At 43.4% G+C, this 21,312-nt stretch overlaps 2 protein-coding genes and 1 long non-coding RNA gene across 8 annotated transcripts in view; 2 read left to right on the top strand and 1 right to left on the bottom strand.

The window, feature by feature from the left end:
- The window catches only part of tnnt1 (troponin T type 1 (skeletal, slow)), a 55,706-nt gene extending 53,916 nt beyond the window's left edge, over positions 1-1,790 (top strand). For all 4 annotated transcript variants that reach the window (XM_073033823.1, XM_073033822.1, XM_073033821.1 and 1 more), the window contains one exon: positions 1,549-1,790. In XM_073033823.1, the coding sequence (XP_072889924.1) occupies positions 1,549-1,594 (46 nt within the window). In that variant the 3' untranslated portion in view covers positions 1,595-1,790. The remainder of the gene's footprint in view (positions 1-1,548) is intronic.
- A 1,037-nt stretch (positions 1,791-2,827) lies between these two features.
- Positions 2,828-21,088, bottom strand: LOC140719248 (uncharacterized). Its single transcript, XR_012096874.1, has 3 exons — positions 20,977-21,088; positions 7,326-7,537; positions 2,828-4,589 (listed from the first exon to the last, which is right to left on the bottom strand). It is a non-coding gene; the product is annotated as an uncharacterized lncRNA (long non-coding RNA).
- Positions 20,844-21,312, top strand: part of LOC140719247 (protein phosphatase 1 regulatory subunit 12C-like) — an 82,961-nt gene continuing 82,492 nt past the window's right edge. For all 3 annotated transcript variants that reach the window (XM_073033729.1, XM_073033726.1, XM_073033725.1), the window contains exon 1: positions 20,844-21,168. In XM_073033729.1, the coding sequence (XP_072889830.1) occupies positions 20,875-21,168 (294 nt within the window). In that variant the 5' untranslated portion in view covers positions 20,844-20,874. The remainder of the gene's footprint in view (positions 21,169-21,312) is intronic.

Raw genomic sequence — 21,312 nt, 5'->3', positions numbered from 1 at the left:
TTGAACATCACCACATTGAGTTGGGATTGGATGCTGGAGAGGTGGTGGAAATCACCACAAAGGTTGTTCACTAAAGAAGCGAATGGACTCTGAGAATGAAGGTGTGTAATAAACTACCTGGATCTGTGCTGGCAAGGACAAGCGTGACCTGACAATGCCAAGTGATAGGGCTTCCCAGGACGGTGAGGTAGAAGTTACTCTGCAATGTTCCAAGAGAAATCACATCACTTTGCGAGAACCAGGAAGTATCAGATTTCTGAAATGAGCTGGCAATGAAGCATATTGTGTTTCACTCATAAAGAAATGAAGCCTACCGGTAACTCAGTAACACCGAAAAATCACAATGCTATTGAATTTCAAAGTAACATTGGAATTTCAAAGGCGCATGAAACGGCACCTTCCATTCTGTACTGACTTGGATGTGCAGGTCGTGGGCAGTGTTTGGTTTAGATGGCAATTGGATCACAACAGGAAGTGTGTGGCAAAGTGAAATGGAACCAGCGTCAAACACACAACAGAATGGGTGTTAAAATCCCATGTGGTACAATTCACTGGCGTATGCTCTCTGCGGCCTGTTTTCAATCATTAGATCCACATCAATCAAAAAGCATAACAATACAGGCCACCTCACCCACGATGTTGTGCCGTCCTTTCAACCAACTCTATCAATCTAACCCTTCCCTCCTAGAGAACCCTCCATTTTTCTATCATCCATGTGCTTATCTGAGAATCGCTTAAATGTCTCAAATGTATCTGCCTCCACCACCCATGGAAGAACCCACCACTCTGTGTAAAATAACTTACCGCTGACATCCCCCATACTTTCCTCCAATCTCCTTAAAATTATGTCACCTCATATTAGCTATTTCCATCCTGGGAAAACGTCTCTGGCTGTCCACTCTATCTATGCCTCTTATCAAGTTGCAAACCCATCCATCCTTCTTCATTCCAAAGAGAAAAGTCCAAGCTCGTTAAAAATATGAAACAACATATGGAACTAAAATCCATTCCTCTGACATATTTGTGCTTGGACCTCACAGAGATAAAGTTATCTGCTGTTGTTAGGAAGGTGACTTGTTTTAAGGCCAGGCATGCCCCTTCTTTGATTAGCTAAATCCTGACTTGATGGATTCAACAGTAGCTGAAAATGATCTGGAATTACTGCAATATTGTGGGTCTTACCTTTTTTAAAGGAAAAAAAGATAGTTATGTTAACTTTGCTCAATCTACAGGGGCAGTATAACTAATTGACCTTGTTCCTCTTCCTCAGAAGTTATATGTTCCTTCCTTAATCACAAGGCACCAGCTAAAAACTACCAGTTTGCCATCTCTAGATATCCATTTCAGTAAAGGGCCAGTATCAGCTCAATAGGCCAAATGTCCTCCTCCTGGCTTCAATCAACACCCATGGGCACGAGCTTTCTCCTTCCAGCCTAGTTGATAGGGAGTGAGCATAATGGTCACTTACCTGGCTTGGGCTTAATTTAGACCATTCTCTGCTCAGTCTGCACTGTTCTCAGCAGATCTGTACATGTCTCTCTTCCACAGCAAGAAGGCAGCAGGCAAAGGCAAGGTTGGAGGTCGTTGGAAATAAACAACAGGACATATTGGAATGGCGCTCAGAGATTAGAGGGCATGAAGCGAACGACAACGAGGTGCTTCCTGACTCTGCTCCCCAGATTTGTCTATGGCTACGTGGCAGACCTGTGTGTTTCTTTTGTCTGATGAAATGGAATTTCCTCAACCTTACCCTTTCCCTTCAAAGCTTCAATAAATAAATTCCTAAATTACGACTATGTGCTTAAGGGTATCTTTCTGCTTTGGATTGTCGTACTCAGGGATATTCTTGAGTTCTGGACTTCGCTCTCTAAACCTCCCCACCACTCCCTTCTCCCTTGAGGTAATCTGTACGACTAGTCACTTTTACCTCACATCTGGGAAAGTGCAAGAGAGGTGAAGACTGCCAAGTTTCTTCTATCAAGTGGATCAATAAATTCCTGGTGGGCAAAGTGAGGAGAATTCATTGTCCTGAGGAAGGCTGCTGTGACCTAGAGCAGCTAACTGATGAGAAGTTTCTGGTTTCTAATCTCATCCGGAGTCTTGACAGTCTAGGCAGATGTTCCAGTGTAGGTACCAAGGGACTACTGCAATATGGATCCAATAATTTCGGATGAAATGTCACACACAGAATGCAGGAGAAACTCAGCAGGTTACATGGTATCTATGGAGGGGAATAAACAGTTAACATTTCAAGCTGAGACGCTTTATAAGGACTGGAAAGGAAGGGAGAAGAAGGCAGAATAAAAGGTGGGGGAGGGAGAGGTGTACAAGCTGGCGGGTGATAGGTGAGACCAGGTGAGGGGGGAAGGCAGGGGGGTGGGAGAGCTGGGGTAAGGTTCAGTTAGATGCTGGAAGGTGATAAGCAGAAGAGGTAAAGGGCAGAAAAAGAAAATTTCTGATGGAAGAAATAGAAGGAGTAGGGAACAAGAGGGATAGGTAGGTGAGGATAAGAGAGGGGTGAATGGGTAACCAGAATGGGGAATGGAAAAAGGGATAAAGGGGAGGAGTGAGAAATTTCCAGAAATGAGAGAAATTGATGTTCATGCCAACGTTTTGTGTGTGTTGCTCAAGATTTCCAGCATCGTCTTTTCTTTATCAATCTTTTTATTATTTAAATAAAAGAGTACATATATATATATATATATATATATATATATATATAAACAAGAGGAGAATTATCTCAAATATCTGTATCAATAACAATTCAAATAAAAGGAAAAATAAACATTATCAAGATCGTACATAGTATTAATCTAATAGTATGTAATAAAGAAAAAGATCATTGATTCTCCTCTTATCCATAAAAAGAAGAAAAAATAAAGAAACTTTTTCGATTTGATTTGATTTGAACCTGGATTTGATCCCAACCTCCACCACTGTCTGTGTGGAGTTTGCAAGTTCTCTCAGGTGCTCCAGTTTCCTCCCACACCCCAAAGAAGTGTGGGTCAATACTTATCGCTATTAGAATCATCCCTAATGTGCAGGTTGGTGGTAGAAGGGAGGGACTAATGGGAAGGTAGAAAGAATAATTTAAAGAATAAGGATGAATATAACTGGGTGCTGATGTTTGGCACAGACTTTTGACCAAAGGACCTGTTTCTGTACTGTGGGTGTCTGCGACTCTGCATTGTCTCATTACGTGTTAGCACAATGCTTTATGGTACCAGCAACCCGGGTTCAATTCCTGCCTCCGCCTGTAAGGAGTTTGTACGCTCTCCCCGTGACTGCGAGGGTTTCCTTCAGGTGCTCTGGTTTTCTCCCACCGTCCAAGGACATATCGGTTGATAGGTTTCAGAACCAGAATCAGGTTTAATATCACTGGCATATGTAATGAAATCAGTGCAAAAAAAGAAATTTAAGAAGTAGTGAGGTAGTGTTCAGGGGTTCAATGTCCACTCAGAAATCGGATGGCAGAGGGGAAGAAGTTGTCATTGTAAGTGAGTGGTCTGTGATTGGGCTAGGATTAAATCAGGGGTTGCTGGGCTACACAGCTTGAAGGGCCAGGAAGGCCTATTTAGCGTAGTATTGCAATAAATAAAATACGATAGAAATTAACGCCTGCACCTGTTTGTTAATTAATTAATTTATTCATTCTGAGATACAGCTAGTAACTGGCCGTTCCAGCACAATGAGCTCACACCATCCATTTACTCCCGTGTGACCAATTAACCTACTGACCCGTACGTCTTTGGAATGTGGGAGGAAACCGGAGCACCCGGATACCTGCACGGTCATGGGGAGAATGTGCAAACTCCTTACGGAGGCTGGAATTGACCCCGGGTCGCTCATGTCATACTAACGTTGCACTAACCACAACGCTAACTTGCTGGCCCACAGCTGGAAGGCAATTAATTTTTAGGGTGATGTGGAGAAGGTCGGAATGTGTCAAATCTGGCCTGTTTTAAGATCAGTCGGGAAAATAGTTATCAGGAGTTTGGGGAATCACTGAGGTAGTGGTACTGAGTGGCTGCTCTAAAAAGAGCTAGCAGCAGCTCGATGGACTGAGTAGACTTCTGATTCTACAATTCTGCTCCTTTCGCCGTCAGAGTTAAGTTTATTATCAAAGTATGCATGTGTTACCTTTGAGATTTATTTCCTTGAGGGCATTTATAAGAAAATAAATAAATACAATAGAATTCATGAAAAACTACACATAAACAAAGACTGACAAACAACCAATGTGCAAAAGAAGACAAATTGTGCAAAATAAAAGTAACACTGAGAAAATGAGTTGTAGAGTCCTTGAAAGAGGTTGTGGAGCCAGTTTAGAGTTGTGATGATTGAAACATACACGCTGGTTCAGGAGACTGATGGTTGTAGGTCAACGTGTTCCTGAACTTGGTGGTGTGGGATCTAAGGCCACTGAACCTTCTTCCCAACGGCCGCAGTAAGAAGAGAGCCTGGCCTGGATGGTGGGGATGCTGCTTTCTTGCGGCAGTACTAAATAGTGGGGAGGGCATTGCCTTTGATAGACTGGCAAATCAGACTTCCTCTGACCAAAGACACCATCAGTTTGCACTGTCCATCACCTTTAATGTAAATAAGACCATAAGACATAGGAGCAGAATTAGGCCACTTGGCCCAGCGTATCTGCTCTGTCATTCCATCATGGCTGATTTATCCCTCCCAACCCCATGCTTGCCTTTCTCTCCATAACCTTTGACAACCTGCCTGATCAAGAACCTATCAACCTCCACTTTAAATATACTCAATGACTTGGCCTCTGTAGCAGTCTGTGGCAAGGAATTCCACAGATTCACCACCTTCTGGCTAAAGAAATTTCTCCTCATCTTTGTTCTATTCTGAAGTTGTGCCCTTTGGACCTAGACTCACTCACTAAAGAAACATCCCCCCACATCCATTCTCTCTTGGTCTTTCAATATTCAGTCAGTTTCAATGAGATCACGTCCTCCCCCCCACACATTCTTCTAAACTCCAGTCATCAAACACTCCTCATACATTAACACTTACATTCCTGGAATCATTTTTGTGAACCTCCTCGAGACACTCTCCAATGCCAGCACATCCTTTTATAGACAAGGGGCTCAAAACTGCTCACAATACTCCAAGTGCAGTCTGACCAATGCCTTATAAAGCCTCAGCATCACATCCTTGATCTTATATTTTAGTCCTCTCTAAATGAATGCTAACATTGTACATATTTACGTTCCTTACCACCAATTGAACCAGCAAGCTAACCGTTACGCAACCCTGCACAAGGACTCCCAAGCCCCTTTGCACCTCTGATTTTTCTCCTAATTTAGAAAAATTCTCTCCACTTATTCTTTCCACCAAAGTGCATGATCGTACACCTTCCTACACTATGTTCCATTTGCTAATTCTTTGCCCTTTCTCCAAATCTGTCTAAGTCCTTCTGTAGACTCCTGCTTTCCAGCACTAACTACTCCTCTACCTATTTTTGTATTGTCTGCAATCTTGGCCACAAAGCCATCAATCCTGTCATCCAAATCATTGACATTTAACTGAAACCTGTGGAGCAACCCTAGTTACTGGCAGCCATCCAGAGTAAACCCTCTTTCTTCCCATTCTTTGCCTCCTGCCAGTCAGCAAACCTTCTATCCAAGCTAGCGTCTTTCCTGTAATGTCACGGGCTCATATCTTGTTAACCAATACTATTTGTACACTTTGTCAAAAGCCTTCTGAAAATACAAGTACACACCACCCACTGACACTCCTTTGTCTTTTCTGCCTGTTATTTTGTCAAAGAATTCCAACAGATTTGTCGGGCAAGATTTCTCCTTAAGGAAACCATTCTCACTTTGGCCTACTTTACCATGTGCCTTCAAGTACCCCAAAATCTTATCCTTAACAAGGGACTGCAACATCCTCTCAATCACTGAGTCAGGCTAACTGGTCTATAATTTCCTTTCTTCTGCCTCCTTCCCTTCGAGAAGAGCGGAGTGACATTTGCAATTTTCCAGTCACCCAGAACCATACCAGAATCTAGAGATTCCTGAAGAATCATTACTAATGCCTCCACAATCTCACCAGCCATCTCCTTCAAAACCCTGGGGTGTAGTCTGTCTGGTCCAGGTGACTTACCTACCTTCAGACTTCTTAGCTTCCCAAGCACCCATTCCTTAGTGATAGCAATGACACTCACTTCTGCCCCCTGACACTCTTGAATTTCTGGCATACTGCAAAACACTTACTAAGTTTGTCCACCATTTCTTTATCCTCTATTACTACCTTTCCAGTGTCATTTTCCAATATCCACTTTCACCACTCTTTTATAGACAATAGACAATAGGTGCAGGAGTAGGCCATTCAGCCCTTCTAGCCAGCACCGCCATTCACTGTGATCATGGCTGATCATACACAATCAGTACCCCGTTCCTGCCCTCTCCCCACATCCCTTGACCCTGCTATCTATAAGAGCTCTATCTAACTCTTTCTTGAATGCATCCAGAGACTTGGCCTCCATTGCCTTCTAGGGCAGAGCATTCCACATATCCACCAGTCTCTGGGTGAAAAAGTTTTTCCGCATCTCAGTTCTAAATGGCCTACCCCTTATTCTTAAACTGTGGCCTCTAGTTCTGGACTCACCCATCAGCGGGAACATGCTTCCTGCCTCCAGCGTGTCCAATCCCTTTATTAAGGGATGTAATCTTACATGTCTCAATCAGATCCCCTCTCATCCTAAATTCCAGTGTATACAAGCCCAGTCGCTCCAATCTTTCAACATATGACAGTCCCACCATTCCGGGAATTAACCTTGTAAATCTACGCTGCACTCCCTCAATAGCAAGAATGTTCTTCCTCAAATTTGGAGTTCAAAACTGCACACAATACTCCAGGTGGGGTCTCAACAGGGCCCTGTACAGCTGCAGAAGGACCTCTTTACTCCTATACTCAATTCCTCTTGTTATAAAAGCCAGCATGCCATTAGCTTTCTTCACTGCCTGCTGTACCTGCATGCTTGCTTTCATTGACTGATGTACAAGAACACCTCGATCTCGTTGTGCTTCCCCTTTTCCTAACTTGACTCCATTTAGATAGTAATTTGCCTTCCTGTTCTTGCCACCAAAGTGGATAACCTCACACTTATCAACATTAAACTGCATCTGCCCACTCACCCAACCTGTCCAAGTCACCCTGCATTCTCATAACATCTTCCTGACATTTTACACTGCCACCCAGCTTTGTGTCATCAGCAAATTTGCTAATGTTACTTTTAATCCCTTTTTTACACAATACATCTGAAAAATCATTTGGTATCCTCTTTGATATTTTGGCTAGCTTACCTTCATATTTCATCTTTTCTTTCCTTTTATTTTCTTTGTGAGTTGCCTTGTGTTGGTTTTTAAAATCTACTGAATAAAATGCACTTTCCTACTGCTGGTTACACCTCCATAAATAATCACCGAGTCTGCACGTCCTCTTCCATTTTTGTTCCTAAATTAAAGATTGTCTCCATCTCTGTTGTTTTCAAGGTTAACTTCCCAACCTTTGCACCCTACAAGAAAGAAAACATTTTTGCTATCCTCTTTGATATTATCCTTTTTTTATATTATAAAACAATGCACATATTCTGAGAAAGGAATAAATGAAATGTTATTAAAGGAATAACTGCCTATCCAGAAGCCATTTTAATACACTGACAGATAAAGGTGCCAATTTCCTACATGAACCTGAGGGGTTTTCACAATAATCTGGCGTTTTTTGTGGTCAGGATTACTGAGAGTAGTTATTACAAGATCCAGGATATTAACTGAACTTAGATTCCATGTTGCTGTGATTGGATTTGAACCAGTTTACTGGGTGATTTGTATCCAAACTTCCACATTACTCTTTGGATGATTAAATCACCACACCACCACCACGCCATGAAAAGCTAAGGGAGGAAAATCTGTAGTAATCAACTAATTTATTTCTGGTTAGTGCAGAAAATGTTGTTTGGCAGATGCAGTGGTAGGTGACCTGGAAGTAGGAAAGGTCCTTTACAGTTTTCTCAGTAAACAGCACATTTCCCATGTGACTGCTGCAAGCAAAAGGGTGTGGTGCAGAATAAAGTAAGTTGCATTGTATTCCAAAGAGTCATCACGTGTAGAATAGTTCCATGTCCATCCCATGTGTGGAATAGTTCCATGTCCATCCCATGTGTAGAATAGTTCCATGTCTATCCCATGTGTAGAATAGTTCCATGTCCATCACATGTGTAGAATAGATTCGTGTCTATCCCATGTGTGGAATAGTTCCATGTCTATCCCATGCATAGAATAGTTCCATGTCCATCCCATGTGTAGAATAGTTCCATGTCTATCCCATGCGTAGAATAGTTCTATGTCTATCCCATGTGTAGAATAGATCCATGTCTATCCCATGTGTAGAATAGATCCATGTCCATCACATGTGTGGAATAGTTCCATGTCTATCCCATGTGTAGAATAGATCCATGTCTATCCCATGTGTAGAATAGATCCATGTCCATCACATGTGTGGAATAGTTCCATGTCCATCCCATGTGTAGAATAGTTCCATGTCTATCCCATGTGTAGAATAGTTCCATGTCTATCCCGTGTGTAGAATAGTTCCATGTCCATCACATGTGTAGAATAGTTCCATGTCTATCCCATGTGTAGAATAAATCCATGTCTGTCCCATGTGTAGAATAGTTCCATGTCCATCCCATGTGTAGAATAGTTCCATGTCTATCCCATGTGTAGCATAGTTCCATGTCTATCCCATGTGTAGCATAGTTCCATGTCTAGCCCATGTGTAGATTAGTTCCATGTCCATCACATGTGTGGAATAGTTCCATGTCTATCCCAAGTGTAGAATAGATCCGTGTCCATCGCATGTGTAGAATAGTTCATTGACCAGTTTTTAAGGTAACAAGGTCTACTTTTTCCAGTGTAAGTACTGGTTTCAAACACAGATTGAGGCAGCTAGACAAATGGTGTTTGTACAAATATAAACTATAACAATTCTGAATTTGATTTGTCAGAGTATTTTTGTTTCCATTACTGTGCCTGTCCTCCAAGAGGATTTGTCATGGTTTGAAGGTTTGCGTGCCTCAATGACCCGGAGAGCTACGTTGGCTGGATTCAAGGCTTTATGCCTTGACTCTTGGTAGGGTCACCCATGCCAAACAGGTCAAAGGGTAGAGGCCAAACCAAGAGTGGTCCACCGGTCCTCCAGGTTCAGGGGTTCAGCTTAGGGCCAACAACCCTGACTGGAAACATTCATGAAGAATCCTTCTACATCTGAACGTGACAGTTTTCCTAAGTCTCCAAAGTTCAAAGTAAAATCTATTATTGGAATACATACATGTTACCACACTAAGTTTCTTTTTTTCTGCTGGCAGACTTAGCAAATCTATAGAACAGTAACTGTAAACTGTAAACTGGAATTTGCATGACTGGTAGTACTGAAAACTGAGCTACTGACATGAAGAAGGAAGCCCTGAACAGTGTCGGAGACAGAGGGCCTATATTGCTGCCCTAAACACCAGTGGCCTAATGGGCAGTAGAGAGAGACTATGCCTTTATCGATGATCAAGTGTTATAATTTGATGCAATGTTAGCCATACAATATTCAGTAATGAATTGCCCTGTGCCGTGTCTGGATGTAGGGTCTCCTCCATTTCCCTCCATTGATGCAGCCTGACTTACTGAGTTCCTCCAGTGTTTTGCGTGTTGTTCTATGACGGGGCCGAGATTTATTGCTAAGCAAAACTGTCTACAGAATGTGATGAGAGTTTGAGAACTATGTGAAACCAATATTGCAGATACTGAAATTCTGAATGTAATTTAAAGAAATCCTTCAGTAGGTCAGGCAGCATCTAAAACACCTAACGAAAGGGAGCAGCAGAAAGCTTTATGGCCTCACAAGGCAGTCACCATTCAGTGAGCTTGTGGCTGTTCTGATTTCAGCCTCCATTTTACTTGTCTGTCTTCCCATATCCCTGCCACCCATAAAAGCCAAATCTCTAGATGACTTGGCCTTGAATATATTCAATAAATATGCCTGTCCAATTTTGGATCCCAGCAACTTACGTATCATTAGAGAAGAAATACCTTCCCATCTTCACCTTAAATGGGCAATTCCTTTTTTTGGTTCTGGATTCCTCCATAAAGGAAAACATCATTTCAACATCAATCCAGTTCAAAACTTCATGTGATTCAACAAGATCACCTTGCCCTTTTCTAAACTCTTAGAAGCTCAATCTGTGCAAACTTCCCTTCCAAACTCCTTCATCTCAGAAATCAGTGCAGTGAATTGTCCTCGTCCACCCAGTGAACATAGTCAACCTCCTCTGAAGTGCCCTAGTCCATTTAGTGAATGTAGTGAGTGCAGTGCATCTCTGAACTGTTCTCATCCACTTAGTCAACGTAGTCAACATGGTGAACTTCCTCTGAACTGTCCTCATCTACTTAGTCAACCTAGTCAACGTAGTAAACCTCCTCTGAACTGTCCTCATCCACTTAGTCAACATAGTCAATATGGTGAACTTCCTCTGAACTGTCCTCATCTATTTAGTCACCGTGGTTAACATAGTGAACTTCCTCTGAACTGTCTTCATCTACTTAGTCAACCTAGTCAACGTAGTGAACTTCCTCTGAACTGTCCTCATCCACTTAGTCACCGTGGTTAACATAGTGAACTTCCTCTGAACTGTCCTCATCTACTTAGTCAACCTAGTCAACATAGTAAACCTCCTCTGAACTGTCCTCATCCACTTAGTCAACATGGTAAACTTCTGCTGAGCTGTCATCCACTTAGTCACCGTGGTTAACATAGTGAACTTCCTCTGAACTGTCCTCAGCAAACTAGTGAGGGATATATTTAACGGAGAGATCAAAACTGCACATAGCACCCCACATGTGGTCTAATAAATGCCCTCTTGCTATGGAAAGGGAAATGAGGTTAACGTTTCAGGTTGAAGATCTTCCATCAAATTACGGAAGGATTTAGCAATTAGTTCTACAGTGCCACCGCTGAGAATGTTCTACAGTGGCAATATTACAAGTGATTGTTCACATAAAATGTCAATACTTTCAGGGTAAGTACTGAGCTAGAAGATTTGAGGATGACGTATGACATTATTACAGTGCCAATAACCCAGGTTCAACTCCTGCCACTGTCTCGAAGGAGCTTGTACTTTCTTGCCCTGACTCTGTATGGTTCCTCTGGGTGCTCCGGTTTCCTCCCACATTCCAATGACATACAGGTTAGCCTTTATTGGACATGAATCATTTCCCACTTAAAACACAAGAGATTTTGCAGATGCTGGACATCCAGAGCAACCCACACAAAATGCTGGAGGAATTCAGCAGGTCAGGCAGCATCTACAGAAATGAACAAACAGTCGATGTTTCAGGACGAGACTGGAAAGGAAGGGGGAAGAAGCCAGATTAAGAAGGTGGGGGAGAGGAAGGAGTACAAGCTCGAAGGTGATAGGTGAAGCCATGTGACTGGAGGAAGGGTAGGATGAGGTAAGAAGCTGAGGGGTGATAGGAAGAAAATATAAAGGGCTGGAAAAGAAGGAATCTGATATGAGAGAAGAGTGGACCCTGGGAGAAGGGGAAGAAGGGACACCAGGTGAGGATAATAGGCAGGTGAGAAGAAGAGGTAAAGGGGGGAGGCAGACTGGGGAATTAGGAAGAGGGAAAGGGGAGGAGGAAAATTACTAGAAGTTGGAGAAATTGGGCCACCATCTTCAACTGGATCTTAGTGCCAAACACTAAGATCCAGTGGCCATTCCCCAGCCCAACTCTCCACTTTGTGCAGAGATTATTCCCTCCGTGATTCCATTGTTCATTCATCTTCTTCCTGGCACCGTATCCCTGCAAGAGGAAGAAGTGCTCTTTCGCCTCCTCCCTCATCTCCATTCATGGCCCCAAACAGTCCTTCCAGGTGAGGCAACACTTCACCTGTAGATCTGTTATGGTCATCTATTGTATCCAGTGCTCCTGATGCAGCCTCCCCCACGTTGAAGAGACCCGCCATAGATTGGGGGGCGGGGTCACTTCATCCACCATAAGAAAGGTTTCCCGTGGCCAACCATTTTAGTTCATATTTCCATTCTCACTCCGATATGTCGGTCCATTGCCTCTTTTACTAGGGAGGAAGTCACCCCTAGGTTGCAGGAGGCAGGTAACTGGGTGACTGTCAGAAGAAGGAAGGGAAATGGACAGCCAATGCAGAGTACCCCTGAGGCCATTCTCCTCATTAATAAGTGTACCATTTGAATATCGTTGAAGAGGACAGCCTACCAGGAGAGAGCCACAGTGACCAGGTCTCCGGCATTGAACCTGGTGCTGTGGCACAGAAGAGAAGAGAGGTGAACAGGATTGCAGTGCTGACAGAAGACTCCATAGTCTGAGGAACAAAGACGAGATTCGGTGGGCGCTACGGAGACACCCGGATGGTATGCTGCCTCCCAGGTGCCAGGGTCAGGGAAATCTCTAATCAGGTCCACAGCATTCTAAAGGGGGAGGACGAGCAGCCAGAAGTCTTGGTACATATCGGCACCAATGACATAGGTAGGAGAGATGAGCAAGTCTGAAGAGAGATTTTAGGGAGTTAGAAAGCTGAAAAACAGAACCTCCAGGGTAGTAGTGCCTGAATTACGGCCTGTGCCACCTACCAGTGAGGGTAAGAATAGAATGATTTGGCAGATGAATGTGTGGTTGAGGAACTGGTGCAGAGGGCAGGGGTTCATATTTATGGGTCATTGGGATCTCTTCTGGGGAAGGTACGACCTGTACAAAAGGGACGATTTACACCTGAACCCGAGAGGGAGGAATATCCTTGCAGGCAGGTTTGTTAGAGCTGTTCGGGAGGGTTTAAATTAATTTGGCAGGAGGATGGGAACCAAGGTGATAGTGCTGAGGTTGAGAAAGTTGGTTCACAAAGGCAGTGTGTAGTGAGACAGCTAGCAAGGAGAGGCTGATGATTAGACAAAATTGTAGTTGACAGGATGAAATGCAACGTAAAAGGCAGACAAGATGGAAAAGAGTGAATACATGACTGAAGGTGCTATACTTGAATGCACACAGTATACAGAATAATGTTGCTGAACTTGTAGGCATTACTGAATCGTACCTGAAAAATTATTATACCTGGGAGCTTAACATCCAAGGACACAAATTATATCAAAAGGACAGGCAGGAAGGCAGAGGGGCCAAGATTGCTGTGTTGGAAAAAAGTTAAATCAAATCATTAGAAACAAATGATGGGAGTTTTGCACAGACCCCCAAACAGTAGTAAAGATAATCTATAAATTACAACATGAGATAGAAAGTGCATCTCAAAAGGGCAATGCTATAATAGACATGGAGGATTTCAATATGCAGGTAGATTGGGAAAATCATATTGGTGCTGGATCCCAAGAGATGGAATTCCTGTAATGCCTATGTTGGCTGTTTAGAGCAGCTTGAGGTTGAGCCCAAGAGGGGTTCAGCAATTCTGGATTGGGCATTGTGCAATGAACTGGAATTGATTAGAGAGCTTAAGGTAAAGGAACCCTTAACGGCAAGTGATAATAATATGATAGAATTCAATGTGTAATTTGAGAAGAAGCTAAATCAGATGTATCAGTATTACAGTGGAGTAAAGGCAATTACAGAGACATGATTGATTGGAAAGGAACACTAGCAGGGGTGACAGCAGAACAGCAATGCCTGGAATTTCTGGGAGCAATTCAGAAGATGCAGGGTATATACATTCAAAGAGGAAGAAGTATTCCAACAATAGGATGTCGCCACCATGGCTTACAAGAGAAGTCAAGGCCAACATAAATGCCAAAGAGAGGGCATATAATAGAACAAAAATCAGCGGGAAATTAGAGGATTGGGAAGCTTTTAAAAACCAACAGAAGGCAACTAAAAAAAGTCATAAAAGTAGAAAAGATGGAATACAAAGGTATTGCCAATAATACTAAAAAGGATACCAAAAGTTTCTTCAGATATATAAAGCATAAAAGAGAGGTGAGAGTAGATATCGAATTATCGGAAAATTATACTGGAGAGGTAGTAGTGGGGGATGAGGAAATAGCGGATGAACTGAGTAAGTATTTTGCAACAGTCATCATTGTGGAAGATACTTCCAGTATGCCAAAAGTTCAAAAGTGTGAGGGGACAGAAGTGTGTGAAGTTGCCATTACTAGGGAGAAGGCTCTTGGGAAACTGAAAGATCTGAAGGTAAATAAGTCACCTGGACCAGACTGTATACACCCCAGGGTTCTGAAAGAGATGGAGATATTGTGGAGGGATTAGTAATAACCTTTCAAGAATCAATTGATTCTGGCATGAATCCAGAGATCTGGAAAATTGCAAATGTCACTGCACTCTTCAAAAAGGCAGAAGAAAATAAATGATAGGCCAGTTAGACTGACTTTGTGGTTGGGAAAATGGTGGAGTCGATGGTTAAGGATGTTGTTTCAGAGTACTTGGAGGATCATGTTAAAATGGGCCGTAGTCAGCATTGTTTCCTTAAGGGAAAATCGTGCTTGACAAATCTATTGGAATTCTTTGACGAAATAACCGGCAGGGTAGTCAAAGGAGAATCGGTGGATGTTGTGTACTTGGCTTTTCAGAAGGCCTTTGACAAGGTGCCTCAAATGAGGCTACTTAACAGTGGCGGCAAGTGTATGGTCAGGCACTTTGGTAGAAGAAGTAAAAGCATAGATATTTTCTAAAGGGAGAGAAAATTCAAAGATCTGAGGTGCAAAGGGACTTGGGAGTCATCATGCAGGATTCCCTAACAGTTAATTTTCAGGTTGAGTCAGTAGTTAGGAAGGCAAATGCAGAGTTGGAATTCATTTCAAGAGGACTAGAATATAAAGACAAGGATGTAATGCTGAGGCTTTCTCAAGCACTGGTGAAGCCTTGAGCAATTTTGGGGCCCTTATTTAAGAAAGGATGTGCTGACATTGGAGAGGTTTCAGAGGAGGTTCACAAAAATGATTCTGGGATTGAAAGGCTTGTCATGTGAGGAGCGTTTGATGGCTCTGGGTCTCTACTTACTGGAATTCAGATGAATGAGGGGCTTATCAAAACCTTTCAAACGTTGAAAGGCCTTGATAGAGAGGATGTTTCCTACGGAGGAAAAGTCTAAAGACCAGAGGACACAGCCCCAGAATAGAGGAACGACCTTTTAGAATGGAGATGAGGAGTAATTTCTTCAGCAAAAGAGTGGCAAATCTGTGGACTTCGTTGTCACAGGCAGCTGTGGAGGCCAAGGGTATAGTTGAGGCAGAGTTTGATAGATTCTTGATTAGTCAGAGCATGAAGGGACACAGGGTGAAAGTAGGAGATTGGGGCTGAGAGGGAAAATGGATCAACCATGATGAAATGGCGGAGCAGACTCGATGGGCCACCAGGCTCCTATATCTTATGGTCTTATGAGGCCACTCTCAGAGTTGGAGGAGCAACAGCTTGAATTCCGTCTGGGTAGCCTCCAACCAAGATGACATGAACATCAATTTCTCCACTTATCTCCTTTTAGCTTGTACTCCTTTCCTCTCCCTCCTCCCCCCCACATTCTTAGTCTGGCTTCTTCCCCCTTCCCTTCCAGTCCTGAAGAAGGGTCTTGGCCCAGAACATCAAGCATTCATTCATTTCCATAGATGCTGCCTGACTTATCAAGTTCATTCAGCACTTTGAGTGTATACCACTTTAAACATGTGTTTTTTCCTTTTTATATACAATGGATTCTGGTTAATTGGGGACCAGTGCATTTTGGCTCAATTTAGTGGCTACCCCAATTAATTGAAGTCTTATGGAAATAGTTAAGAAATGTATAAAAAAAGACAAACTACCATTTAACTTAGTGACAAATTATGTATTTAAATGAAATGCAGAACAAGTTAGAACAATAACAATAGTAATGCAGTACTATAAAACCGTAGTTCATAATAGCTATTGACGGCGATTTTCTATTGATTGACTGTAAGTGAGGAAATCAGTGCAGACTCCTTGTGCTGATAATGGGCTGCCTTCATATTTCGATGATTGTATCTGCCAAATCTTCATCTTCATTGTAACAGTCAAGATTATTGCCAATACCTTCTGGTTTAAGATGGTGCTGCTGAAGGCTGGTGACAACTTACTGGTGGTTCTCAAAGCAGGAAATGTTTAATCTTTAATGTTTTAATTCTTTTGGGGAGGTGGGGGGGGGGGGGGGTGATGTTATTACAACTCAGTATGTTCCAGAATTCAGACTCAATTCCAGAGCCATTCTGTAAGGTATGACCTCCATGTGGAATGTCAGGGCTGTCCTCAGGCTGTCCAGTTTCCTCCCAAAGTCCAGACACATTAATTGGTCATTGTAAATTGTCCCACGATTAGCCAGTGTTGTGGGGTTGCTGAAGCGGCATGGCTCAAAGGGCCACTAACTAAACGAGTAAACAAACAGTTGTCCCAAATAAGCAGAAACCCCAATTAACCAATGGCCCGATTAACCAGAATCCAATGTACTTTGCTTTCATATTTATAACAAAACAATACTTCAATTATATGGTTTTGGATGGAACTGGAATTTCTCAAACTACTGGGCAGCAAGGTAGAACAGCAGCTACAGACGAGCAATCACAACTGGGGTTCCATTCCCGCCACTGTCTGTGAGGAGTTTGTACAAACCCCATTTCCAGAAAAGTTGGGATATTTTCCAAAATGCAATAAATACAAAAATCTGTGATATGTTAATTCACGTGAACCTTTATTTAACTGACAAAAGTACAAAGAAAAGATTTTCAATAGTTTTACTGACCAACTTAATTGTATTTTGTAAATATACACAAATTTAGAATTTGATGGCTGCAACACACTCAACAAAAGTTGGGACAGAGGCATGTTTACCATTGTGTTACATCACCTTTCCTTTTAATAATACTTTTTAATTGTTTTGGAACTGAAGATACTAATTGTAGTATACTTGCAATTGGAATTTTTGTCCATTCTTGCTTGATATAAGACTTCAGCTGCCCAACAGTCCGTGGTCTCCGTTGTCTGATTCTCCTCTTCATGATGCGCCATACATTTTCAATAGGAGATAGATCTGGACTGGCAGCAGGCCAGTCAAGCACACGCACTCTGTGTCTACAAAGCCATGCTGTTGTAGCCTGTGCAGAATGTGGTCTGGCATTGTCCTGCTGAAATAAGCATGGATGTCCCGGGAAGAGATGTTGCCTTGATGGCAACATATGTCTCTCTAAAATCCTAATATATGCCTCAGAGTCAATGGTACCTTCACATACATGCAACTCACCCATGCCGTGTGCACTGATGCACCCCCATACCATCACAGATGCTGGCTTTTGCACCTTTTGCTAATAACAATCAGGATGGTCGTTTTCATCTTTGGCACGGAGAACTCGACCCCCGTTTTTTCCGAAAACTAGCTGAAATGTGGACTCATCTGACCACAGCACACGGTTCTACAGTCTTTCAGTCCATCTGAGATGAGCTCGGGCCCAGAGAACTCGCCGGCGTTTCTGCATAGAGTTGATGTATGGCTTCCTCCTTGCGTAATACAGTTTCAAGCTGCATTTCTGAATGCAGCAACGGACTATGTTAAGTGTCAATGGTTTTCCGAAGTACTTCCGAGCCCAGGTGGCTATAATTGTCACAGTAGCATGACGGTTTCTTAGGCAGTGCCGCCTGAGGGCTCTAAGATAACACGCATTCAACAGTGGTTTCCGACCTTGCCCTTTACGCACTGAGATGTCTCTGAATTCTCTGATTCTTTTCACAACATTATGTACTGTAGATGTTGAAAGACCTAAATTCTCTGCAATCTTGCGTTGGGAAATGTTCCTTTTGAACTGACTAACAATTCTCATGAATTTTGGCACAAAGTGGTGAGTCACGACCCATCCTTGCTTGCAAGGATGCTACTTTTATACCCAGTCATGATACCTCACCTGCTACCAATTAGCCTGCTTAATGTGGAGTCTTCCAAACTGGTGTTACTTGAATATTCTGTGCACTTTTCAATCTTATTTTAACTTTGTCCCAACTTTTGTTGAGTGTGTTGCAGCCATCAAATTCTAAATTTGTGTATATTTACAAAATACAATTAAGTTGGTCAGTAAAACTATTGAAAATCTTTTCTTTGTACTTTTGACAGCTAAAAAAGGGTTCACGTGAATTAACATATCACAGATTTTTGTTTTTATTGCATTTTGGAAAATATCCCAACTTTTCTGGAAATGGGGTTTGTACATTCTCTTCGTGACTGCGTGAGTTTCCTCCCACATTACAAAGACGGACGGGTTAGTGGGCGTGCCATGTTGGCGCCAGAAGCGTGGTGATGCTTGCGGGCTGCCCCCAGCATGTCTTTGGCCCATGGTGGTCATTGACACAAACGGTGCATTTCACTGAGCGTGATAAATAAAGAACATCTTTTCTTTACTTTGCAGTGGAAAAGGGGCGAAATGCAGGTACTGTCACGTACTGGGTAGGTTAATTGGCCATTGTAAATTATCCGGTGATAATGCTGGGGTTAATCACAGACAGTAAACACGATAAATATATTCATGGGCACTCTTTGGTTTACAATGATGTGTGGGTAAAGACCAACGCACAAGCTTCACAAAAATGCTCAAAAGGGTGCCACGGTAGTGCAGCGGTTAGCGCGATGCTATTACAGCTCCGGACGTTCTGGAGTTCAGGGTTCAAATCCAGCATCATCTGTAAGGAGTCTCTCTACGTCCTCCCTGTGGAATGTGTGGGGTGCTCTGGTTTCCTCCCACAGTCCAAAGAAGTACCGGGTGGGTTCAATGGTCATTGTAAATTGTCCTGTGATTAGATTAGGGCTAATCGGGTTTGTCGGGGTTGCTGGAGTGGCCTGGCTCGAAGGACCGGAAAGGCCAACTCCACATTGTATTTTATAAATAAAATGTAAAATTTGCGATCAATTAAAATAGAATTATGTTGTTGACATGGGTTGAAAGCCATTAGTTAAACACAGAACCTTTGTTGCTGTTTATTGTGAGGCGATAGGGAGCTTATGCCTCCAGAGCAGTGGTGAGACCACATCTGCATACAATACTGGGCTCCTTATTTAAACAGGGATGTAAACATGTTGCTCAGTTTGAAGAAGTGTGGATATGGACAGGGTTTTTCTCCTTGTGGAAGAATTTAGAACTAGGTGTCTCCCTCCTGTTTACGAACGAGACAATAAAGGTCATTTTGTATTACAGGCTACAGTCACATCAGACTGAGGCTGAAGAGCCAAGTGGTGAATAACTGCTCCTGAGTTTGTGATTAGGAGCGAATAATGGATCTATGTCATTCATTTTAACCCATGGCCATGAGTTCCACAGTATGATTCCTTTTGGGGTTAAGATGATTGTCCACACTCCTATAAGGAGGGTGTCAAGTTAAGGGTGGCACACTCACTTAACGGTGGTTTCAGCTGGCTGTTTCACTTTCCTCCCACGTTCCCAGGACCAGCTGATACACTAACTGGCGGCTGTATGAGCTCCAACATACAAAGCAAATAAAACTGCAGAGGGCTGTCCTCTCAGCCAGATAGATCATGGGCACTAACCTCCCCGCCATTGAGGACATTTTCCATAAGGTGGTGCCTCTAGAGTCATCATCTGTCATGACCCCTCACCTCTGACAGCATACCCTCTTCTACCATAACTGAAAACACACACATTTCAGGAACAATTCTTCCCCTCTCCAATCTGATTTCTGAATGGTCTATGAACACTAACTCAGTATTTTGCTATTTGCACAATTTATTTATATTCTTTAATGGAACTTACAGCCATTTTTAAATGTGTATTACACAGTACTGCTGCCGCAAAACCACAAATTTCGTGATCTATCTCACTGATGATAACCTGGTTCTAATTCTGCTCAGCACAGGTAAGCAGGAAAATGGAATTTTGTGGGATGTGAAGTTGCAGTCTGCAGAGAAATGAGGAAGGGGAACAGAAGTAATGCTCTGCTGCAAACAGATACGGATCGAAAGCCTCCTTCTGTGTCAAATGCAGTAGGCGGAAACATTTTCTCTGTATACAGTCCTTTAAAACAGCCCACTTTAACCTTACTCCCATTCCGACACATCAGTCCATTGCCTCCTCTACTGAGGCGATGAAGCCACACTCAGGTTGGAGGAGCAACAACTCTCCTCCATTCCATCTGGGTAGCCTCCAACCCGATGGCATCAACATCAATTTCTCAAACTTCTGGTAATTGCCCCACCCCCTTCACCATTCCCCAGTCCCATTTCACTCTCTCACCTTATCTCCGTACGTACCCATCAGCTCCCTCTTCCCTTTTTTCCATGGTCTTCTGTCCTCTCCTATCAGATCCCCCCTTCTCCAGCCCTTTATCTCTTTCACCAATCGACTTACCAGCTCTTTACTTTAAAATGTTGACTGTTACTTTTTACCATAGATGCTACCAGGCCTTTTGAGTTCCTCCAGCATTTTGTGTGTGTCCGTTTAAAACCTTTCTTAGTTTTGAAGGCATCTCCTTGATACCCTTCAACCCAGTCTGTTCGCCCTTTCCTAATAATGTTACCCTGACATATCTGGTTATCAGTGTTTATTGACTTACCCTGCTATCATCAACCTTACAAATTGCCAAAGGCTTTATTCCCTCAAAAGACAGACCAATCTGACTAGAGTTTAATTTACTTGTCCAAACATTTCAAGCAGCCGCAGGGGGAGTACAACTCCGAGATCCCTCAACCCAAAATCTGAACTACAGTTCCCATCAGTCCCAGCCTGCGCAGACTACATTTCCCAGGATGTCAAACCGGCCCACGCACCGGAACCATGTCAGCGCGTAGGGCATGCCCGCGGAAAGAGGGCGGCAGCTGTGCAAAATGTCGGAGCGGCCGGGTAGCAGGGTGGCCGCTGCCGCCGCCGTGGCCGCTAGCGAGAAGCGGAAGCTACAATTGCAGCGCTGGAGGGGCTCGTGTACCGACCTGGAGGCGAGCGAGCCACGGTGGCGGGCACGGCCCGGTGCGGGGTGCAGCCCGCGGCGGGTGCGGTTTGAGGCGGCGGCCGAGTTCCTGGCGGCCTGTGCGAGCGGGGACGCGCGGGACGCGGCCGAGATGCTGCGGGGCGGGGCCGGCGTCAACTGCGCCAACGCAGACGGCATCAGCGCCCTGCACCAGGTGAGAGTGCGCTTGCGCAGCGTCGGCACCTCTTGCTGCGCATGCTTAGAGATACCGGCGCCCTCCGTGTGCGCATGTGTATAATTAATTTGTCGCGCTGTTCTCTGGGAAATGTAGTTTAAAGTTTCCTGTGTGTCTGTTGTT

Source organism: Hemitrygon akajei, chromosome 31, assembly GCF_048418815.1.
Source record: "Hemitrygon akajei chromosome 31, sHemAka1.3, whole genome shotgun sequence".
Classification (NCBI taxonomy): domain Eukaryota; kingdom Metazoa; phylum Chordata; class Chondrichthyes; order Myliobatiformes; family Dasyatidae; genus Hemitrygon; species Hemitrygon akajei.
The sequence above is the reverse complement of the archived record's forward strand: the minus strand, read 5'-3'. Positions and strand labels throughout refer to the sequence as shown.